The sequence below is a fragment of the Lactuca saligna genome, chromosome 5 (genome assembly GCF_052625555.1).
Source record: "Lactuca saligna cultivar CGN05327 chromosome 5, ASM5262555v1, whole genome shotgun sequence".
NCBI classification, from domain to species: Eukaryota; Viridiplantae; Streptophyta; class Magnoliopsida; order Asterales; family Asteraceae; genus Lactuca; species Lactuca saligna.
This window is the reverse complement of record NC_136421.1, coordinates 187,117,862-187,139,149: the sequence shown is the minus strand read 5'-3', so window position 1 is coordinate 187,139,149 and position 21,288 is coordinate 187,117,862. Positions and strand designations below refer to the sequence as shown.

The 21,288-nt window shown below is 30.6% G+C and overlaps 3 protein-coding genes across 3 annotated transcripts; all 3 read right to left on the bottom strand.

The window, feature by feature from the left end:
* Positions 1 to 4,178: 4,178 nt before the first annotated feature.
* Positions 4,179 to 4,577, bottom strand: LOC145046039 (uncharacterized). The gene has a single exon (XM_078994312.1). It carries the CDS (start codon positions 4,575 to 4,577, stop codon positions 4,179 to 4,181), a length of 399 nt encoding a protein of 132 aa, XP_078850438.1.
* Positions 4,578 to 7,486: 2,909 nt separating this feature from the next.
* LOC144997592 (uncharacterized) lies at positions 7,487 to 8,210 on the bottom strand. Its single transcript, XM_078957487.1, has one exon. It carries the CDS (start codon positions 8,134 to 8,136, stop codon positions 7,627 to 7,629), a length of 510 nt encoding a protein of 169 aa, XP_078813613.1. The 5' UTR covers positions 8,137 to 8,210; the 3' UTR covers positions 7,487 to 7,626.
* Positions 8,211 to 14,566: 6,356 nt separating this feature from the next.
* Positions 14,567 to 15,307, bottom strand: LOC144997952 (uncharacterized). Its single transcript, XM_078957807.1, has one exon. It carries the CDS (start codon positions 15,215 to 15,217, stop codon positions 14,708 to 14,710), a length of 510 nt encoding a protein of 169 aa, XP_078813933.1. The 5' UTR covers positions 15,218 to 15,307; the 3' UTR covers positions 14,567 to 14,707.
* Between the last annotated feature and the right edge of the window lie 5,981 nt (positions 15,308 to 21,288).

Sequence of the window (21,288 nt, the reverse complement as noted above, 5' to 3'; positions counted from 1 at the left end):
TTACCGCTATTGAGTTACAGAGTCAAGACATAATTGAGTTAGAGACAATGTTTACTGACCTGTAAAAGCCACACTAAAGGCTACATGAACGAGTTGGAACTAAATAATTGTGGTATCGAAGTCAAAAACCAGACTCCAATAAAAAAACATATCAAACAATCTTTATATACGGTTTATTCTATTAAATCGCATCCATATCAAGGTTACTATATCGTTTGTTTATCTTATATATAGTTCATCAAATTCAATCACATCCATATTAAGCTTACTATATTGTTAGTTTAACATAATCATTGAAAAAGTTCTCACAAAAAACTTGTAAATTTATTAACTTTGACGAAAAAAGTTTAAATGAAAAAACTCCTATTATAAAGAAGAAAATTTTTTCATGTTATTTTTTCAAAATGATTTTTTTTTCTTTCAAAAATCTCCTATTAGATGCTCAAAAAGTGTATAGGTATACGATCAAAATATCATTATCTTTGGTTATAATATAGAAAGAATACAATATAGAAAGATCTTTCATTATTGATAAGATGATACATCATAAAGTGAAATTCATAAAAAAGGATTACTTGTTATATATATATATATATATATATATATATATATATATATATATATATATATATATATAATGTAAACATCATTATATTTAATTACTATTGTGCAAAACACTAACTCAAACCTCCTTGACTTGGGTTTCCTTAGCCACATCCCCTTCAACTACTTTAGCATCCTTTGCCACACCCACATCTTTCTTCACATCCTCAACCTGAAAAGCCGAAAATGGAAAAGTTATGTATAAGCCAGAAGTGTCCTGGAAACTGATCTTATCAGGGTTGGATTCATTAACAGTTATATCACTAAGTGTGATCCACAGCATAAGCTCCTTAGTCTTAACACCCGTAAGTTTCTTGATCTTGACCTTCTCTATGGTCGCTGTTACTTCTGTTCCATATGATACAAGCTTCCTGATTTTTTCAAACTTGTGTTTCTTCTCTTTCTTTTGTTTAAGCCACACAAAGCCGGTGTCTTTCACATAACCACATTCCTCAATGTCTTCTAAAGGCAAGAGACCATTGGGAAGTGCCATTTCAGTGAGTAGAAACTTAGATTTTTCTTAACAAATTGCATCCCCATGGTAGACTTCTGAAGCAGATGTTCTAATTTCGTCTGTCACTAGAGACATTTTTGGTTTAATTTGGATTGGGAATTTGGTTTTATAGATCTTTGTTTGTTCTTGCGGTGTGGGATGAATGTATGGAAAGGGGTTATGCTTCTTATATAATTCGATCCGTGTATAATTGGTCAAGGTCCATGTCGTAATTACGAATATGCAATTTTTAAATTCTTTTCTAGATACGCTTAAAAAAAATAATAAAAAAATACAGATAGATGTAAGTATGTAACAAACTAAAACGTCATCGCAGAAGGGCTTTTGTCTTTTTCATAAAATTGACTTTTCAATTGTAATCATATATTTTAAGTTTTTAGGTTCTTAACAAACTCCATGTTTATAACATGTTACCAAAACAATGACTTTTAAAGCCAAAGATAGAACTATAAAAATATTTCTAATTTCAAGTAAAAGCCTCAATTTTATTGGAAAAACTATATCATCATCGTTTTGTCACGCCCCACGTCTAATAGCAAAGTCATGAGGCTTTTCCACCACAAGAAATTAGAGTATTACCGGCGACGGGCGTCGCTGCTAAAGGTCGAAAATGTCGCTGCTAATACCTTTAGCGGCGACACGTCACCACTAAAGGGTCGTTGATATTGGTTCGTCGCTAATGCTTCTTTGGTCGCCGCTATTTCCTTAATCAAAACTGTTACTTTAAATAGTGCGTTCTCATAGAAGTCATACCGGTTGTCACTATAGAGATCTTCTAGCGGTCTATATACGAATCCTAGCGGCTCTATGAATAATTTTGTTGCGTTTTCAATGAAGGATCACTTTATTAACATTCGTTCTCTAAAGTTTTTTCTCTTATTTTTGATATACATGTGTGTCACAACAATAAGGCAGAAAGAGGTGTTAGTAACCATTAAAGTTGAAAAGGTAAGATATAATTTACGAATATTATATAAAGTATAAATTGTGGATTTGTTATATTTATTTCTATGAAAAATATGTTGTTTAATTACTAGGTTATATATCTGGGTATTTTTTTTGTAATTTGATTTTGACAAGTTTGATCTAAATTTAATAATTGAAGCATGTAGGAAAGATATGTGCTAACGATTTTGAATTTCTATTGCCCTCCAGAAACCAGTTGTAGCATCATAGACTGTTCCTTCATATCTTGGTAGGTCTTAGCAATTACCCAAATTTAGCTACAAGAAGTCATGGATGCACTTCTTGAATCAATCCTTAAACTGAATTTCATTTTTTAGTTGGATGTAGTGACAAAATGCAAGATTTGTGAAAATTCATTATTATTTATTAGTGTTAACCTTTGGCAAATTATGAAATTAATATTATATTTTTGTTCATAACATGTTTTTTTCTTGTAAAAATTTCTTTGATCAGAAGATATGTATATGTGATTGGGTGTAGCCTGAAAAATCATATTTTAATTTTTATAAGGAAAAAATAATTTATAAATTTACCAAATTAAAATATATGAATTTGATGTTTATGGTTATGACAATACACTTAAAATGTAATATTTATCGAATTTCTTTGCATAATTTAATGTTGATGGTATATATAACAACTTATTGTTGTTTTGGGTTTTACAGGGTCAATATTAAAAGAGTCATGTGAGCCTCCCTGGAGGTTGCTACACCGGACAAAGTCAAATCATAAAGCTACTACACAACATGTTTTAATAAATAAGTCGCATCATGTTGTGATAAAACAAAGATCACGTTGATCATTTATGTTAAAAATTTACTATATTAAAAAATCAAATTCCTCTAATATAAATATTAAATACTTTTATTTACCAAGTTTTGTTCAAAAAGTCTAAAAATGAATCTAACTAACATTTTTTATTAAAATTTCACTTAAGACAATGCCACCTACTAATGTAATATGTATTTAATTTATGTTCCCCACATTTAACGCGAGTTATAATCTAGTTTAATTAAAATGTCGAGTTTGGTAGGGATTCTTAACTCATTTAAAATCTTAAACCATATCGACTTGTGAACCCCGTATTTCCATGGTTGTACTAAATCGTGTGTGTGAGTGTTATTGATCATGTTTCTCTTTTTAGAAATAATGTTGAGAAAAAGTCAGAAAATTAAAACAAAAATAAATTATAGCAAATTTATAAAAATTAGGAATCAATGTGGCAAATAATATTTTCTAAACTTATCTTGCTAAGTCATTAATATTTAAATTAAAAAAATAAAAATTTAGAGGCTGTTTAAAAGTGTTTTTTAACCGGTAAACTACCATACTCCTAAAACCACCTATCTCTTTTAACGAGCCTTCAACCCATCACTTCTCATTTGAGAGTGTTACTTACCGCTATTGAGTTACGGAGTCAAGACCTAATTGAGTTAGAGACAATGTTTAATGACCTGTAAAAGGCACACTAAAGGCTACATGAACGAGTTGGAACTAAATAATTGTGGAATCGAAGTCAAAAACCAGACTCCAATAAAAAACATATCAAACAATCTTTATATATGGTTTATTCTATTAAATCGCATCCATATCAAGGTTACTATATCGTTTGTTTATCTTATATATAGTTCATCAAATTCAATCACATCCATATTAAGCTTACTATATTGTTAGTTTAACATAATCATTGAAAAAGTTCTCACAAAAAATTTGTAAATTTATTAGCTTTGATGAAAAAACTTTAAATGAAAAAAATCCTATTATAAAAAAGAAAATTTTTTCATGTTATTTTTTCAAAATGGTTTTTTCTCTTTCAAAAATCTCCTATTAGATGCTCTAAAAGTGTATAGGTATACGATCAAAATATTATTATCTTTGGTTATAATATAGGAAGAATACATTATAGAAAGAAATCCGATAACAAAAACTCATACTTCTACTAAACAAGAACCAGTAGATCTTTCATTATTGATAAGATGATACATCATAAAGTGAAATTCATAAAAAAAAGGATTACTTGCATGCTATGTATATAATGTAAACTTCATTATATTTAATTATTATTGTGCGAAGCACTTACTCAAACCTCCTTGACTTAGGTTTCCTTAGCCACATCCCCTTCAAATACTGTAGCATCCTTTGCCACACCCACATCTTTCTTCACATCCTCAACTTGAAAAGCCGAAACTGGAAAAGTTCTGTATAAGCTAGAAGTGGCCTGGAAACTGATCTTATCAGGGTTGGATTCATTAACAGTTATATCACTAAGTGTGATCCACAGTATAAGCTCCTTAGTCTTAACACCCGTAAGTTTCTTGATCTTGTCCTTCTCTATGGTCGTCGTTACTTCTGTTCCATATGATACAAGCTTCCCGATTTTTTCAAACTTGTGTTTCTTCTCTTTCTTTTGTTTAAGCCACACAAAGCCGATGTCTTTCACATAACCACATTCCTCAATGTCTTCTAAAGGCAAGAGACCATTGGGAAGTGACATTTCAGTGAGCAGAAACTTAGATTTTTCTTGAAAATTGCATCCCCATGGTAGACTTCTGAAGCAGATGTTCTAATTTCGTCTGTCACTATAGACATTTTTGGTTTAATTTGGATTGGGAATTTGGTTTTATAGATCTTTGTTTGTTCTTGCAGTGTGGGATGAATGTATGGAAAGGGGTTATGCTTCTTTTATAATTCGATCTGTGTATAATTGGTCAAGGTCCATCTCGTAATTACGAATATGCAAATTTTAAATTCTTTTCTAGATACGCTTCAAAAAAATAATAAAAAATACAGATAGATGTAAGTATGTAACACACTAAAACGACATCGCAGAAGGGTTTTTGTCTTTTTGATAGAATTGACTTTTCTATTGTAATCATATATTTTTACTTTTCAGGTTCTTAACAAACTCCATGTTTATAACATGTTACCAAAACAATGACTTTTAAAGCCAAAGATAAAATTATAAAAATATTTCTAATTTCAAGTAAAAGCCTCAATTTTATTGGAAAAACTATATCATCATCGTTTTGTCACGCCCCACGTCTAATAGCAATGTCATGAGAGTTTTCCACTACAAGAAATTAGAGTATTACCGGCGACGGGCGTCGCCGCTATAGGTCGAAAATGTCGCCGCTAATACCTTTAGCGGCGACACGTTGCCGCTAAAGGGTCGTTGCTATTGGTTCGTCGCTAATGCTTCTTTGGTCGCCGCTATTGCCTTAATCAAAACTGTTACTTTAAATAGTGCGTTCTCAAAAAGTCATACCGGTTGTCACTATAGAGATCTTCTAGCGGTCTATACAAGAATCCTAGCGGCTCTATGAATAATTTTGTTGCGTTTTCAATGAAGGATCACTTTATTAATATTCGTTCTCTAAAGTTCTTTCTCTTACTTTTGATATACATGTGTGTCACAATAATAAGGCAGAAAGACGTGTTAGTAACGATTAAAGTTTAAAAGGTAAGATATAATTTAAGAATATTATATAAAGTATAAATTGTGGATTTGTTATATTTATTTCTATGAAAAACATTTTGTTTGATTACTAGGTTATATATCTGGGTATTTTTTTTGTAATTTGATTTTGACAACTTTGATCTAAATTTAATAATTGAAGCATGTAGGAAAGATATGTGCTAACGATTTTGAATTTCTATTGCCCTCCAGAAACCAGTTGTAGCATCATAGACCGTTCCTTCATATCTTGGTAGGTCTTAGCATTTCCCCAAATTTGGCTACAAGAAGTCATGGATGCACTTCTTGAATCAATCCTTAAACTGAATTTCATTTTTTAGTTGGATGTAGTGACAAAATGCAAGATTTGTGAAAATTCATTATTATTTATTTTTGTTAACCTTTGGCAAATTATGAAACTAATATTATGTTTTAGTTCATAACATGTTTTTTTTTTCTTGTAATAATTTCTTTGATCAGAAGATATGTATATGTGATTGGGTGTAGCCTGAAAAATCATATTTTAATTTTTATAAAGAAAAAATAATTTATAAATTTACCAAATTAAAATATCTGAATTTTATGTTTATGGTTATGACAATACACTTAAAATGTAATATTTATCGAATTTCTTTGCAGAATTTAATGTTGCTGGTACATATAACAACTTATTGTTGTTTTTGGTTTTACAGGGTCAATATGAAATGAGTAATGTGAGCCTCCCTGGAGGTTGCTACACCGGACAAAGTCAAATCATAAAGCTACTACACAATATGTTTTAATAAAGAAGTCGCATCATGTTGTGATAAAACAAAAATCACGTGGATCATTTATGTTAAAAATTACTATATTAGAATATCAAATTGCACTAATATAAATATTAAAAATTTTTATTTACTAAGTTTTGTTCAAAAAGTCTAAAAATGAATCTAACTAACATTTTTTATTAAAATTTCACCGAAGACAATGTCAACTACTAATGTAATATGTATTTAATTTATGTTCCCCACATTTAACGCGAGTTATATTCTAATTTAATTAAAATGTCGAGTTTGGTAGGGATTCTTAAATCATTTAAAATCTTAAACCATATCGACTAGTGAACCCGTATTGCCATGGTTGTACTAAATCGTGTGTGTGAGTGTTATTGATCATGTTTCTCTTTTTAGAAATAATGTTGAGAAAAAATCAGAAAATTAAAACAAAAATAAATTATAGCAAATTTGTAAAAATTAGGAATCAATGTGACAAAAAATATTTTCTAAACTTATCTTGCTAAGTCATTTATATTTAAATTAAAAAAATAAAAATTTAGAGGCTGTTTAAAAGTGTTTTTTAACCGGTAAACTACCATACTCCTAAAACCACCTATCTCTTTTAACGAGACTTCAACCCATCACTTCTCATTTAAGAGTGTTACTTTACCGTTATTGAGTTACGGAGTCAAGACCTAATTGAGTTAGAGACAATGTTTACTGACCTGTAAAAGGCACACTAAAGGCTACATGAACGAGTTGGAACTAAATAATTGTGGTATCGAAGTCAAAAACCAGACTCCAATAAAAAACATATCAAACAATCTTTATATATGGTTTATTCTATTAAATCGCATCCATATCAAGGTTACTATATCGTTTGTTTATCTTATATATAGTTCATCAAATTAAATCACATCCATATTAAGCTTACTATATTGTTAGTTTAACATAATCATTGAAAAAGTTCTCACAAAAAATTTGTAAATTTATTAGCTATGATGAAAAAACTCCTATTATAAAGAAGAAAAAATTTTCATGTTTTTTTTTCAAAATGATTTTTTTTTCTTTCAAAAATCTCCTATTAGATGCTCTAAAAGTGTATAGGTATACGATCAAAATATCATTATCTTTGGTTATAATATAGGAAGAATACGTTATAGAAAGAAAGATAATAAAAACTCATACTTCTACTAAACATGAACGAGTAGATCTTTCATTATTGATAAGATGATACATCATAAAGTGAAATTCATAAAAAAAAGGATTACTTGCGTGCTATGTATATAATGTAAACTTCATTATATTTAATTATTATTGTGCAAAACACTTACTCAAACCTCCTTGACTTGGGTTTCCTTAGCCACATCCCCTTCAACTACTTTAGCATCGTTTGCCACACCCACATCTTTCTTCACATCCTCAACTTGAAAAGCCGAAACTGGAAAAGTTCTGTATAAGCCAGAAGTGGCCTGGAAACTTATCTTATCAGGGTTGGATTCATTAACAGTGATATCACTAAGTCTGATCCACAACATAAGCTCCTTAGTCTTAACACTCGTAAGTTTCTTGATCTTGCCCTTCTCTATGGTCGCCGTTACTTCTGTTCCATATGATACAAGGTTCCCGATTTTTTCAAACTTGTGTTTCTTCTCTTTATTTTGTTTAAGCCACACAAAGTCGGTGTCTTTCACATAACCAGATTCCTCAATGTCTTCTAAAGGCAAGAGACCATTGGGAAGTGACATTTCTGTGAGCAGAAACTTAGATTTTTCTTGACAAATTGTATCCCCGTGGTAGACTTCTGAAGCAGATGCTTTAATTTCATCTGTCACTAGAGACATTTTTGGTTTAATTTGATTGGGAATTTGGTTTTATAGATCTTTGTTTGTTCTTGCGGTGTGGGATGAATGTATGGAAAGGGGTTATGCTTCTTATATAATTCGATCCGTGTGTAATTAGTGAAGGTCCATGTCGTAATTATGAATATGCCATTTTTAAATTATTTTCTAGGTACGCTTAAAAAAATAATAAAAAATACAGAGAGATGTAAGTATGTAACACACTAAAACGACATCGCAGAAGGGTTTTTATCTTTTTAATAGAATTGACTTTTCTATTGTAATCATATATTTTAAGTTTTCAGGTTCTTAACAAACTCCATGTTTATAACATGTTACCAAAACAATGACTTTTAAACCCAAAGATAAAATTATAAAAATATTTCTAATTTCATGTAAAAGCCTCAATTTTATTGAAAAAACTATATCATCATTGTTTTGTCACGCCCCGCGCCTAATAGCAAAGTCATGAGGCTAATTTGTATTCGTATTGAAGTCGCGCATCATGTCATGACACGCGCCATAGCGTTTTTCAGAACATATATATATATATATATATATATATATATATATATATATATATATATATATATATATATATCATTACCTATATATTGAAGAATTTCATTTTGGTCTACGTTGATGTGCTACTTGGCTGCCAACTTCATCCACCGCCATCAGAAAAATGTTATATATTGCTTAGGTGTTTGGCTGCTTCCATTCTTGTCGCCGTCGCCTCAAGTAGCTGAGTGATCCATTACCTATGCGGTAGCTTCGGAGTTCATTGCCACCTCCTGCTTAGATTTCTTCTGCTTAGATTGAAGCGCCAATCTATGCGTTGTCACTCAGTTGATCTTATTTAAACCTATGCAATAAGAGAACTGCCTCAAGTTTAAGCCCAATGTTGAAGCTCCTCCATGTTCCTTACTTGTAACTTGAACTATGAAGTAGGAGAAACGCCTTAATCCTATGCTTTGATATGAGCGTCTTCCCCACCTTGAAGCTCCTTTAGGTTGCGTTGTCAAAACGCTTGCCATATTTTTGCTTAATCGATAAAGAAGATACGAGCTAACCTACTCTCTTGGCGGTGAACCCTTCACTCAATATTGTGCATGATCTTGAGCTGGCGACGGTCCAGAAGAGTTGTCATCCCTACATATTACCCCAAGAAGACATCGTTTCCCGGCATACATCTTACATCTTTGGTGGGAACATGGAAATATCACTTTCCTTTCTAATCCTTCCTCATCCCCATTGGAAATCGATTCCACATTTCTTATAATTTAAAATTGTTTCAAGTTCATTACTAGCTAGGCTGGCGAATCAAGTTCCAGTTTGTGGTTAATCGGTATCCAAAATCTATTTTCCTAATGTGAAGTCGGATTCATGGTTTTTCCATTCGTTTGTGTGTTGTGTGTTGTAGATGGCAGTCCTGACAGCTGAGTTGTCGATTGCCTCTTCCCTACTGTTTGCTACCTCCTTCTAATGAAAGGTAATTTCTTTGTACCCTTCTTTTTTCATAGTATTGAGGACATCAAGAATTTTGGGGTAATTCCATTTTAATTTTCGAAAATGGTCATTAGCCTTTAAGGAAATTTAAGTTCGATTATATATGTTCTAATGTTACCACCATGTTTATGCCCGATTTAATCAATCCCACTTATTTTTTCATGTTTAAACGGTAACGCTTGCTAATATTTACATATGATGAGTTTTTTTAATTACAAGCGTTGAGTTCTTATTTCATTTGGAAAGAAAACAATATGTATCCAGCCTCCATCTATTGCTGTTATATTGAGAAAGAATGATAAGCGGATAAAGGAGTGTCAAAAACTGAGATATTATCTTTTATAGAAGAAATTTTGATGGATATTTGGTCTGGTTAGCCCTCCTTGATGTATGTGTTTTAATCTGTTAAAATTAGTACGATAGTGCATACCCTGATTCACTAGCTCCAAGGAGAAACTCAAAATGACTTAATTGTATATTCGTCTTTTATCCTTGATAATTTTAGTCTCCTTTTGCTGGATACTCAAACTTTCAGATGTACGATTTGTTGGATACTCAAACTTTCGGATGCATACATGTAGTCTGTTACTTTTTAGCTATTTGATTAATTTTTTACTTTTGGTGTACCGTCTTCTGTTTCTTTTAATAGAAATGAACAACTTTTAATGCTACCATTAGGTATTTAAATTGTTTTAGTGCCTCTAATTGTTGATGTTGGTTGAGCTCTTAAGAGTGAAGAATTAAGAAACCCTAAATAGCAAGATGCTAAAACCAACAAAGTAGTATCTTCATCCAACTATAGGATAAGAACGGGCAAAAGGAATTAATTTAGGTTGGGTTTGTTATTTGTTTTATGCCATGTGTGTGTCTATTGGGTTTAAGATATCTGTTTGTATGCTTAATTTGGTGAAAATACGAATTCCTTTCTTATGTATCCCTTTCAGATTGTGCATTTACCCATGCACCTGATGTTGGATTTGAAAACAAGTTTCTTGTTGCACACCAAATGCTTGAACAAGATATCTGAAATTTCATTCCAATAATAAACGTTTGCTGATTTTTGGCTGTTTTACTGTTTAATGACAGGTTGTTGTTTGATTTCAAAGGGTTATCCATCAAATCATGCAAGTCGCTTAAAATCATGATTGAAAGCTCTTAAACGCAACTTTGGGTAGCTATCATCTCCTGTGATCCAGATGTAATGAATGATTAGGCTACATCTCAGGTCATAAATGTACTCTCAACAATAAACCCAATTTAAATAAAGAATCCTATGTTTTTAACCAAATGGAAATTGGATTCAAGAACCTGAATGAATAGAACTCAAGAAATAGAAAAGATGCATCTTCAAAAGGCAAAGATAATAAATTACATCAGTCAATATAAAGGTAACAAGAATAAAAAAAAACAGCTAGATTTAACAACTTCTGTTCCAAATTCACGTAATGGTTGACTCTTTAGTGTTTTTAGGAAAAAGGTAACAATGATTCAAATGTGAAGAGAGAGAAGAGAACAGAGGAGGATACAATTGGTTAAGCAGAAAAGAAACCAATGCTTCCTGATCTACTTAAAGATTATAAAGCCTATATTAATGTTGGAGCAAGAAAAGGTCGATAGTCATAGACGATTTATAATTAGAATCTAATTTTATTTTTTCATCAACTATCTCACATCATATTAGTTTACTATCATCTTTTACAAAATTCCAAGATTCAAACAAGGAATATGTTCCATTGTGAGAGGTACATGTTTGAATTGTTGTTAATTTTTTTCATTCTTTTTAGGTTACTAAGAAATTATAATCATTTGGGTTTTTATATCTATTGGTAGTTTATGAATGTGGTGTTGTGGATGTGAATGAGGGGTGGGGTGAGATGGGATGGATGTGGCAGGTGTGATGTTTCTATCAGTTTTGGGAACCAAAAGAGGATTATCTTGCAAATTTCTATCGAAAGAAACTAATAAATGAGTTGTTATTTCTTATAGGTGGTTCAAATGTTGAAACTCCAATTCGTACAACGGTCATTTACAAATTCTATACTTATTTCCTCTAAAAATTCTACTAGAACCATTACAACCTCCAATTTCTTCACCACCCTGATTCTTATTTTCTTTAAGATAACAGAATATTAACAAAATTTGAAATGGCGTTATAGTTATTTTGTTGTTTGATGTTATAGGATCAAATTTTTTTGGGTCAAAGTAATTAGTTCATTGGTATTATGTTAAGCTCTTCACACTTCAAAATTTTATCTACAAATATCATTCCATCTGTAAAGTGTAGTTATACCCCTTAATATTCTATTATTGGGAGCAAGAAAAAAATTGAAATAAAAACTCAAAATCTTGTTAGAAAACGTATCTCTACCAAAATCATTTAAAAATAGCTTACTAACAAATTTATCAGCGCCGTGATTATCATGACCATATAAGTTTCCTGGTGTGTGTATATATATATATATATATATATATATATATATATATATATATATATATATATATAAGTATTTTATCACAAGTTAATATTAAGTCTCTTTCTAATTTGAGTAACTATTATTAGGGCTGTAAATGAACCAAACGTTTGACAAACCGTTTGTAGTTCGTTCGGTAAAATGTTCGTTTATGTTTGTTTATATAATAAACAAACAAACACAAACAAAATTTTATGTTTGTTTAGTTAAACAAACAAACATGAACAATGGTCTCGTTCGTTTATTTAAGTTCGTGAACGTTCGTTAATATTTGTTAATATATATATATATATATATATATATATATATATATATATATATATATATATATATATATATATATAAGGTATACTAAAATTTAAATCCGTGTGAATCGTCAATCACAATCATATAGTAACATAGAATAACATATAATTCTTAACTATTAAATACACAAACGATGAAAATTAGAAAAACAATGAAGGTTGGTAAAATTAGAAAAACATCTTAAGAAACAAACACAAACAATGTAATTTTTAAACAAACATAAACAAGAAAACATGTTTGTTTAAGCGTTCGTGTTCGTTTGTTAGTTAGGTTAAACCTAAACAAACAAACATGAACAAGTCTTGTTCGTGTTTGTTTGGTTCGTTTACAACCTTAACTATTATATATATATATATATATATATATATATATATATATATATATATATATATATATATATATATATATAACTCATAAGTCTTTTATCACAAGTTAATATTAAGTCTCTTTCTAATTTGAGTAACTATTTTTAAAATACAATATAACAAACAAGAAAAAAAGAGAAAACTTGGATATTATCACTTACATCCTACTTTGAGTAATTCAGTTTGACCGACACCAATTTATCTGCTCCTATAAAATAAATCAAATGGGCTTTACATTTTTTTGTTTTAAAATAAATATTGTTAAAGTTAAAGCTATTTTAATATTATTTATTTACGCTTGGTTAGTGATTACAAGAAATAAACAAAGATTGTCAAAATCGCGATCTCGATCGTATGATTGTACGATCCTAGGATCCTAGGTATTAAAAATGAGTCGGATCGTATACGGACTGTATTCAGGGTAGGATCGTAGGTAAGATCGTAAGATCGAGATCTGATCCGATCCTACCTTCCCTTGACTTTTTTTTTAAATGAAAAAAATGAATTTACTTTTTTATGTCTTTTACCCTGTACTAGTTTACTGTTTATCATTTTGTATTGTGAGTTGTGACTAATATTTTGAAGTTTTATTTATAGATTTTGAATGGAAATCTGAATGTTGAGATATTTTGAATGTTTTAAAATTAAAAGTTAAAATTATGTTTTTTGTTTTTTTGTAGAATCTTAAGATCTCAATTCCGATCTTGCAAATCCAAAAAAGATCATACATAGGATCCTGAACTTGACGACATTTTATATGAACGGAAAACTGAATGTTTGAGATATTTTGAATGTTTTTTTTTTTTTTTTTTTTTTTTTTTTTTTTTTTTTTTTTTTTTTGTAGAATCTTAAGATCTTAATCCCGATCTTACAAATCTAAAAAAGATCATACATAGGATCCTGAACTTGATAACATTTTATATGAAAAATACGAATTTTACTTTATAGTATTAATTATTTTTAAAATAGTTTTAAAATATTTAGCCAATATTCAAACTTCTTAATGAAACCAAAATCCTTTTTTTCTTTTGAAAATTGGTTTTGCAATTTTGATTGACTAGCTTTAAAATTGTTATCATAAATGTCTTTCAATCTTAAGTTGCGGGTTTAATCTTATTGTAGACGAAAATATAATTTAAAAGTAGAATAGAGTATATGTTTGCCTTTCTATATATATATATATATATATATATATATATATATATATATATATATATATATATATATATATATATATATATATATATATAAAGTTTCATATATATTCGAACTAATTTATCTATAGAAGTTTCTAGTATTTTTATTAGAAAATTTAATAGCATCTAACATAATTAAATTTGGGATGTCTTATTGACGAAGAAAGCTTTACTTCCGTATGGCCGATGGGCTATCGTGATTTCAATATAAAAGTAACTAGAAAAAGAAAGGGTAGATAAGTAAATTAATTATCGATACAGTCGATACAATTAAAGTCATAAATTTCAAGGGTAGATAACCGCCCTTGTCATTCAATGTTGTTGGCAAGCTCTTAAACATTTAATATATATAATGAGAGGGCATGTTCGGCAGACCAGAAAATTAGTTTTTCAGAATGAATTGGGTTATATTAAAAATTGTTTATATAATTTTTTACAAATTAGTTTTTTTAACAGCTGTCGAGTAAGTTGGACAAAGAAATAACAGCAAGCCCGACGTAAAAAAAATAAATTAACTTTGGTTATCTTTGGTTATAATATAGGAAGAATAGATTATAGAAAGAAATCGGATAACAAAAACTCATACTTCTACTCAAACTAGTAGATCTTTCATTATTGATAAGATGATACATCATAAAGTGAAATTCATAAAAAAAGATTACTTGCGTGCTATATATATATAATGTAAACTTCATTATATTTAATTATTATTGTGCAAAACACTTACTCAAACCTCCTTGACTTGGGTTTCCTTAGCCACATCCCCTTCAACCACTTTAGCATCCTTTGCCACACCCACATCTTTCTTCACATCCTCAACTTGAAAAGCCGAAACTGGAAAAGTTCTGTATAAGCCAGAAGTGGCCTGGAAACTGATCTTATCAGGGTTGGATTCATTAACAGTTATATCACTAAGTGTGATCCACAGCATAAGCTCCTTAGTCTTAACACCCGTAAGTTTCTTGATCTTGCCCTTCTCTATGGTCGCCGTTACTTCTGTTCCATATGATACAAGCTTCCCGATTTTTTCAAACTTGTGTTTCTTCTCTTTCTTTTGTTTAAGCCACACAAAGCCGGTGTCTTTCACATAACCACATTCCTCGATGTCTTCTAAAGGCAAGAGACCATTGGGAAGTGACATCTCTGTGAGCAGAAACTTAGATTTTTCTTGACAAATTGCATCCCCATGGTAGACTTCTGAAGCAGATGCTCTAATTTCGTCTGTCACAAGAGACATTTTTTGTTTAATTTGGATTGGGAATTTGGTTTTATAGATCTTTGTTTGTTCTTGCGGTGTGGGATGAATGTATGGAAAGGGGTTATGCTTCTTATATAATTCGATCCATGTATAATTGGTCAAGGTCCATGTCGTAATTACGAGTATGCCATTGTAGAATTATTTTCTAGATATGCTTGAGAAAAAGAAAAAAAAGAAAAAGAAAAAGTAAAACAAAGGTCCATTTAAAACACTAAAACTAGCCTGAGGGTTTTTGTCTTTTTGATAGAATTGACTTTTCTTCTGTAATCATATATTTTCAGTTTTGAGGTTCTTAACAAACTCCATGTTTATAACATGTTAGCATAACAATAACTTTTAAAGCCAAAGATTAAATTATAAAAATATTTATAATTTCAAGTAAAAGCCTCAATTTTAATGGAAAAACTGTATTTTGCCCTACATCTAATAACAAAGTCATAAGTTTTTTCGTAACGGTGGAGTCACGTCTTGCATCATGACACGCGTGATAACGTCCTTCAGAACATTTATATATATATATATATATATATATATATATATATATATATATATATATATATATATATATATATATATATATATATATAACTCAAAAGTAATTAATCAATAGTTTATATTATTTATATTACGTCTCTTTCTAATTTGAGTAACTATTTTTAAAACACAATATAACAAACAAGAAAAAAAATAAAAAACTTGGATATTGTCACTTTCATCCTACTTTGAGAAATTCAGTTTGACCGACATCAATTTATCTACTCCTAAAAAAAATCAAATGGGCTTACATTTTGTTGTTTTAAAATAAATATTGTTAAAGTTAAAATAATTCATATTTCATTTTTGATTTATCTCAAAATAATAGTATACTTCTATAAATAAATATACTTTTTATCAAAATATCCCTCATCTACCATGATATTAAATGCAACCGAAAGGTACAATTGTAATTTTATTTAATAAATTTAATGATAATTTATGTTTTCTTAATCTGTGTATTTTTTGTCTGTGTACAATAATTTTAGAATGGAATAAGTATTATTATATACGCTTGTTTAGTCATTACAAGCAATGAACAAAGGTTGTAAAAATGGCAATATTGATCATAGGATCGTACGATCGTATGATACTAGGTATGAAAAATGAGTCGAATCGTATATGAATTATATTCAGGGTAGGATCTTAGGTAAGATAGTATGATCGAGATCAGATCCGATCTTACATTTCCTTGATTTAAAAAAAATGAATTTATCTTTTATATTTTTTATAATTTACCAGTTTACTATTTATTATTTTGTATTGTAAGTTGTGATTAATGTTTTGAAGTTTTTTTTTATAGATTTTGAACGTAAAACGGAGTTTTTGAGATATTTTTCATGTTTTAAAGTTAAAAGTTAAATTATGTTTTTTGTTTTTTTTAGGAACTTAAGATCCTAAGCCCAATCTTGCAAATCTAAAAATGATCGTACGTAGATCCCGATTTTGAAACTTTGATATGAAAAATACAAATTCTACTTTACAGTGTTTATTATTTTTAAAAGAGTTTTAAAATATTTAGCCAATATTCAAACTTCTTAATGAAACTAATTTTTTTTTTTCTTTTGAAAATTTGTTTTCCAATCTTGGTTGACTATCTTTAAGAATGTTATCATAGGCTTGTAATTTAACGGCATTAAATATTGGTGTCTGGTGAAAGATCTTCAGTTGTGGGTTTAAATCTTACACGAAAATATAATTTAGAAATAGAATAGAGTATATGTTTGCGTTTCTAAATTTTTTTTTAAAGCTTCATATATATTCGAACTAATTTATCTATAGAAGTTTCTAATATTTTTACTAGAACATTTAATAACATCTAACATAATTAAATTTGGGATGTCTTATTGACGAAGAAAGCTTTACTTCCATATGGCCGATGGGCTATCGTGTTTTCAATATAAAAGTAACTAGAAAAAGAAAGGGTAGATAAGTAAATTAATTATCGATACAGTCGATACAATTAAAGTCATAAATTTCAAGGGGTGGGCAAGTAGGTGTTAGGGCCAACCGATAACCGCCCTTGTCATTCAATGTAGTTGGCAAGCTCTTAAACATTTAAGATATATAATGAGAGGGCAAGTTGGGCAGACCAGAAAATTAGTTTTTTAGAATGAGTTGGGTTATATTAAAAAATGTTTATATAATTTTTTACAAATTAGTTTTTTTAACAGCTGTCGAATAAGTTGGACAAAGAAATAACAGTGAGCCAGATGTAAATTTTTTTTTTTTTTTTAAACTGCTAGAGAATTTTTTATTACCTTGTAGTACTAGCAAGTTTCTAGACAAGAAAATACAAGTGAGCCAGCAACTCGAAATGAAGATTGATGTGATTTGTTGGTTGGGAAATGTTATTCAGAAAATGCATTGAACAAGGCTCAAATCTGCACCATATACGAATCTGTTCCCAAACTGTCTTCATCAAGTTACATGTGACAAGTAAATGGTCTGGAATGATTTTCTCCGAAGCTCCACAATGCTTAGCAAGTTGTGTATTTGACAATCACATATTGTTTTAATTAAAACAGTTTGTGATTATCAAAAGTGATGTTACTATTTGATAGTGCTGTTAATTTAGTTTGGAAATTCTTTTCAATGCTGCCCTCCAACAAAAATAATTTGTTTTTATTGATAACCAACTGTTCCAGTAATATTGATATTGTGATTATCAAAGAGTGATGTTACTATTTGGTAGTGCTGTTACTTTAGTGTGGAAATCCTTTTTAATTGTTGCCCTCCAACAAAAATAATTTGTTTTTATTGGTACCCAACTGTTCCAGTAATATTGATATGAGTCTAAAGTAAAATAAAGATTTTCAAGTAACACATGACAAGTAATCTTTTAATAGTGCTGTTATTTTAGTGTGGAAATCCTTTCCAATGTTACCCTCCAACCAAAACAATTTGTTTTTATTGGTATCCAATTGTTCTAGTAATGTTGATACCGGTCTAAAGTAAAGATTTTCAACTTGATTGGCATCCTCAGTGACTGAACTGTAAATTCATCAGAGGGATCACACACCCGTATACAGTTTTTAGAGAGATTTATTTGATTGAAGTAAATGCATTTTTTCAATTCATTTAACTTAACACCGATCCCCGACCATTGCCATTGCCAAAAAATTGTTGTGTCTATCTTCCACAATGCATGTTTCGTTTGGAGACAATGAGCCCGGAGCCCCCCCTTCTAGACTGGTTATCATTCCTGAAAGAAAAAAGATTTTCACGACCCACCTTATTTTTAAATACATAATTCAATTGATATCATGAAGTCTCACTTTACCGGTTAAGAATTCTACTTTCTACAATCGAGCATAAGCCCTCTTCTACTTAACTTTCTCCCGTTGTAGCTTTACGTCCTCCTTTTGACCCCATAATTATAACACCCAATTCAAGGTATTTTTCATCTTGGACCCTTGGTGTGTAATTAGTTTGCAATTTTGGTCCTTAGGGGCATTATTGGAATTTTTAGGAGGAGAGTGCGTACCCTGGGCGTACCTCCTGTCCACTGGGCGCACGTAATCAGAGGACAAACCCTAGTTTTAGGGTTTGGACCTTATTTAAGCAACCTTATGTCTTAAGGTTCTCTCATTTCCGAGTCTCAATTACCCTTTTGAGCCTCATTTCGAAACCCTAGCTCATCTAGAGAGATTTGATCGCCTTTATGTGTGTTTTAATGGGTGTTTGATGAATCTTAAAGAAGAAGAAGCTTGGAGAATGAGCACTAATTAAGAGGAGCTAGTAGATCTAGATTCCACTCATCATTTTCAGTTCCATAAAGGTATAAAGCCTAGAACTTGCTCATTCTATGCTTACATCTAGCAATCGTAGCTTCCAAAAAGCTGCTGTCGAACTCTGACACGTCCATTAGATAAGTGATCATATAATCCTGTGATCTACAAGATATTGTGTGGACAAAGACATTGAATTAAATTCATACTTATTGTCTAACATTTTGTTTCCCGATTTCCGATTTGTTTGACATAGAACTTAATTGAACACATCAATAGAGTTCTGACCAGGGTGACACGTAAGTCAAGACACAATCATCAAGGGGTCCAAGATATCGCTTTTAATCCTCTTAGGATAAAAGGAATGGATAAACTTCAACTTATATGCTTGTGATACCTATTCATTGAATCATACATAATAGCACATTTTATAACATTAAGTTACTGATGCAGTTTCGCACTATTAATGTACAACTAATAAATAATCGCCAACTCATATATCTTGGTCTGAAGACTATACGATACTATCGTCTCACAATCACATGTGATAAATTCCATGAAGTGATTCATGTGAGTGTGGGTTTAGTCCAATACTTAAATCTTATTTCAAGAGCACTCATGAATGTTTGTAGCAATCTTTTGCTATGTCTAACACCTTAGCCAATCTTACAAAAATCCATTCATGACAGTCTACTTTCATAACCTACATCCAAAGTATGATCGAATGTGGATAGTTTGAATAATCTTATTATTCTGGAAGTCAAAACATGCAAAAATGAAACAATAGTAAATAATTGACACAAAACAGTAACTTTACTTATAAATATAACTCATTTTATTTAATCATCAAATGTCAATTACATTTTAGTTATTACAAGTTTCTAAATGTCTATCTAATCATTTAAACTAATATCTTCTGTAACGCCTGGGTTTTCAGGGCTAAGCATTTTTGTCAATGTAATAGTCTAGGTCAACTATTGTAACTCTTTTTGAAGTAATAAATATGAAATATTTGAGTATTATGTGAATTATGTGTGTTTATGTGTTTATTATTTAATTATAAATGTATAATTAATAAAGAATAAAAATGAGCGTCAAAATTAAAGTGTGAGATAATCCCGATATCTCTACATAAAGTTGTAGAATATGTCTCAAGGTTTCCGTGCATATAAAGAATGCCGAAATCCGAGCTATAAAGAAGAAGTTATGGCCCGCCGAAGTTTTACGACAAAACCGGCACGACACCGGGAAACGTAAATAGTGAATTTACGATAGAAGACTTTTTAGCCTTAGCAATCTAAACAAAAGTCGTAGAATATGTTAAACTAAGAACATCGATAAAAAGAACGCCCAAATCTGACTTCGTATGAAGAAGTTATGATTTTTCTAAGATTCGGCTTAGCAGTGCACGGCCTGAAACTCGAATTTTAGTTCGAGCGGTTTTTGGCTTATGCAACATAAATGAGAGTTGAAGATCTCATTAATAGGAAATCAACGGTAAAAAGACAGACAAAAACAGAGTCCGTATGTAGAAGTTATTAATTTTACGTAGACGTTTAACAGTATAATCTCCTTGTACTGTTAAATTTAAGATCGGTCGAGAATTAGCTGACGGTGTCAAAATGAAAGTTGTAGATCTTATTATTACCTACGCGTGGATATAAAGAACGTCAAAAACGGAGGTCGTATGTGAAAGTTACGGATTTTAGAAGTCGGAAGTGTGCTGTGCGAAAATGGGTGATGTGGCACAATCTTGGCCATTGCTTTCTCCCCAAGGCTTGCCACCAGATGGTGACATGTGGCACCAAGTTCAGCCACATTTCACCCTATAAATACCACCTCTCCCACCCTCATTTTCTTCACACCTTTCCCATTCTTTCTTCTCTTTACTCTCTCTCTTTCTCTAGAACCTCTCTCTAGCCCCGAAATCCCCCGAAAAGCCTAGGGAACCTCCCTAGCACGAGGCGGAAGCCCCGGAGTGCTTGAAGGCTCCGAGAAGAATAGCTTTTCGGCTCGGGAACGCTGCTCCAAGCAAAGCCCGGTTTTCTATAAAACCCGCTGTAAGTGAGCTATGCCTACGCTATTTTTAATATAACTTTTATTTAATTATAGTAACGTTATTAGGAACTTATAATAAATACTTGGGCTATTATTATGGGTGATATAAGTATTTTTTTTGACGCTTATATAATAATAATAATAGCTAGACTATTAATTAGTCTCGACGAATAATAAACTAAACTCTAGTGGTAATAATACTAGGTTTCGTCGAAGAAAAATTCTTTT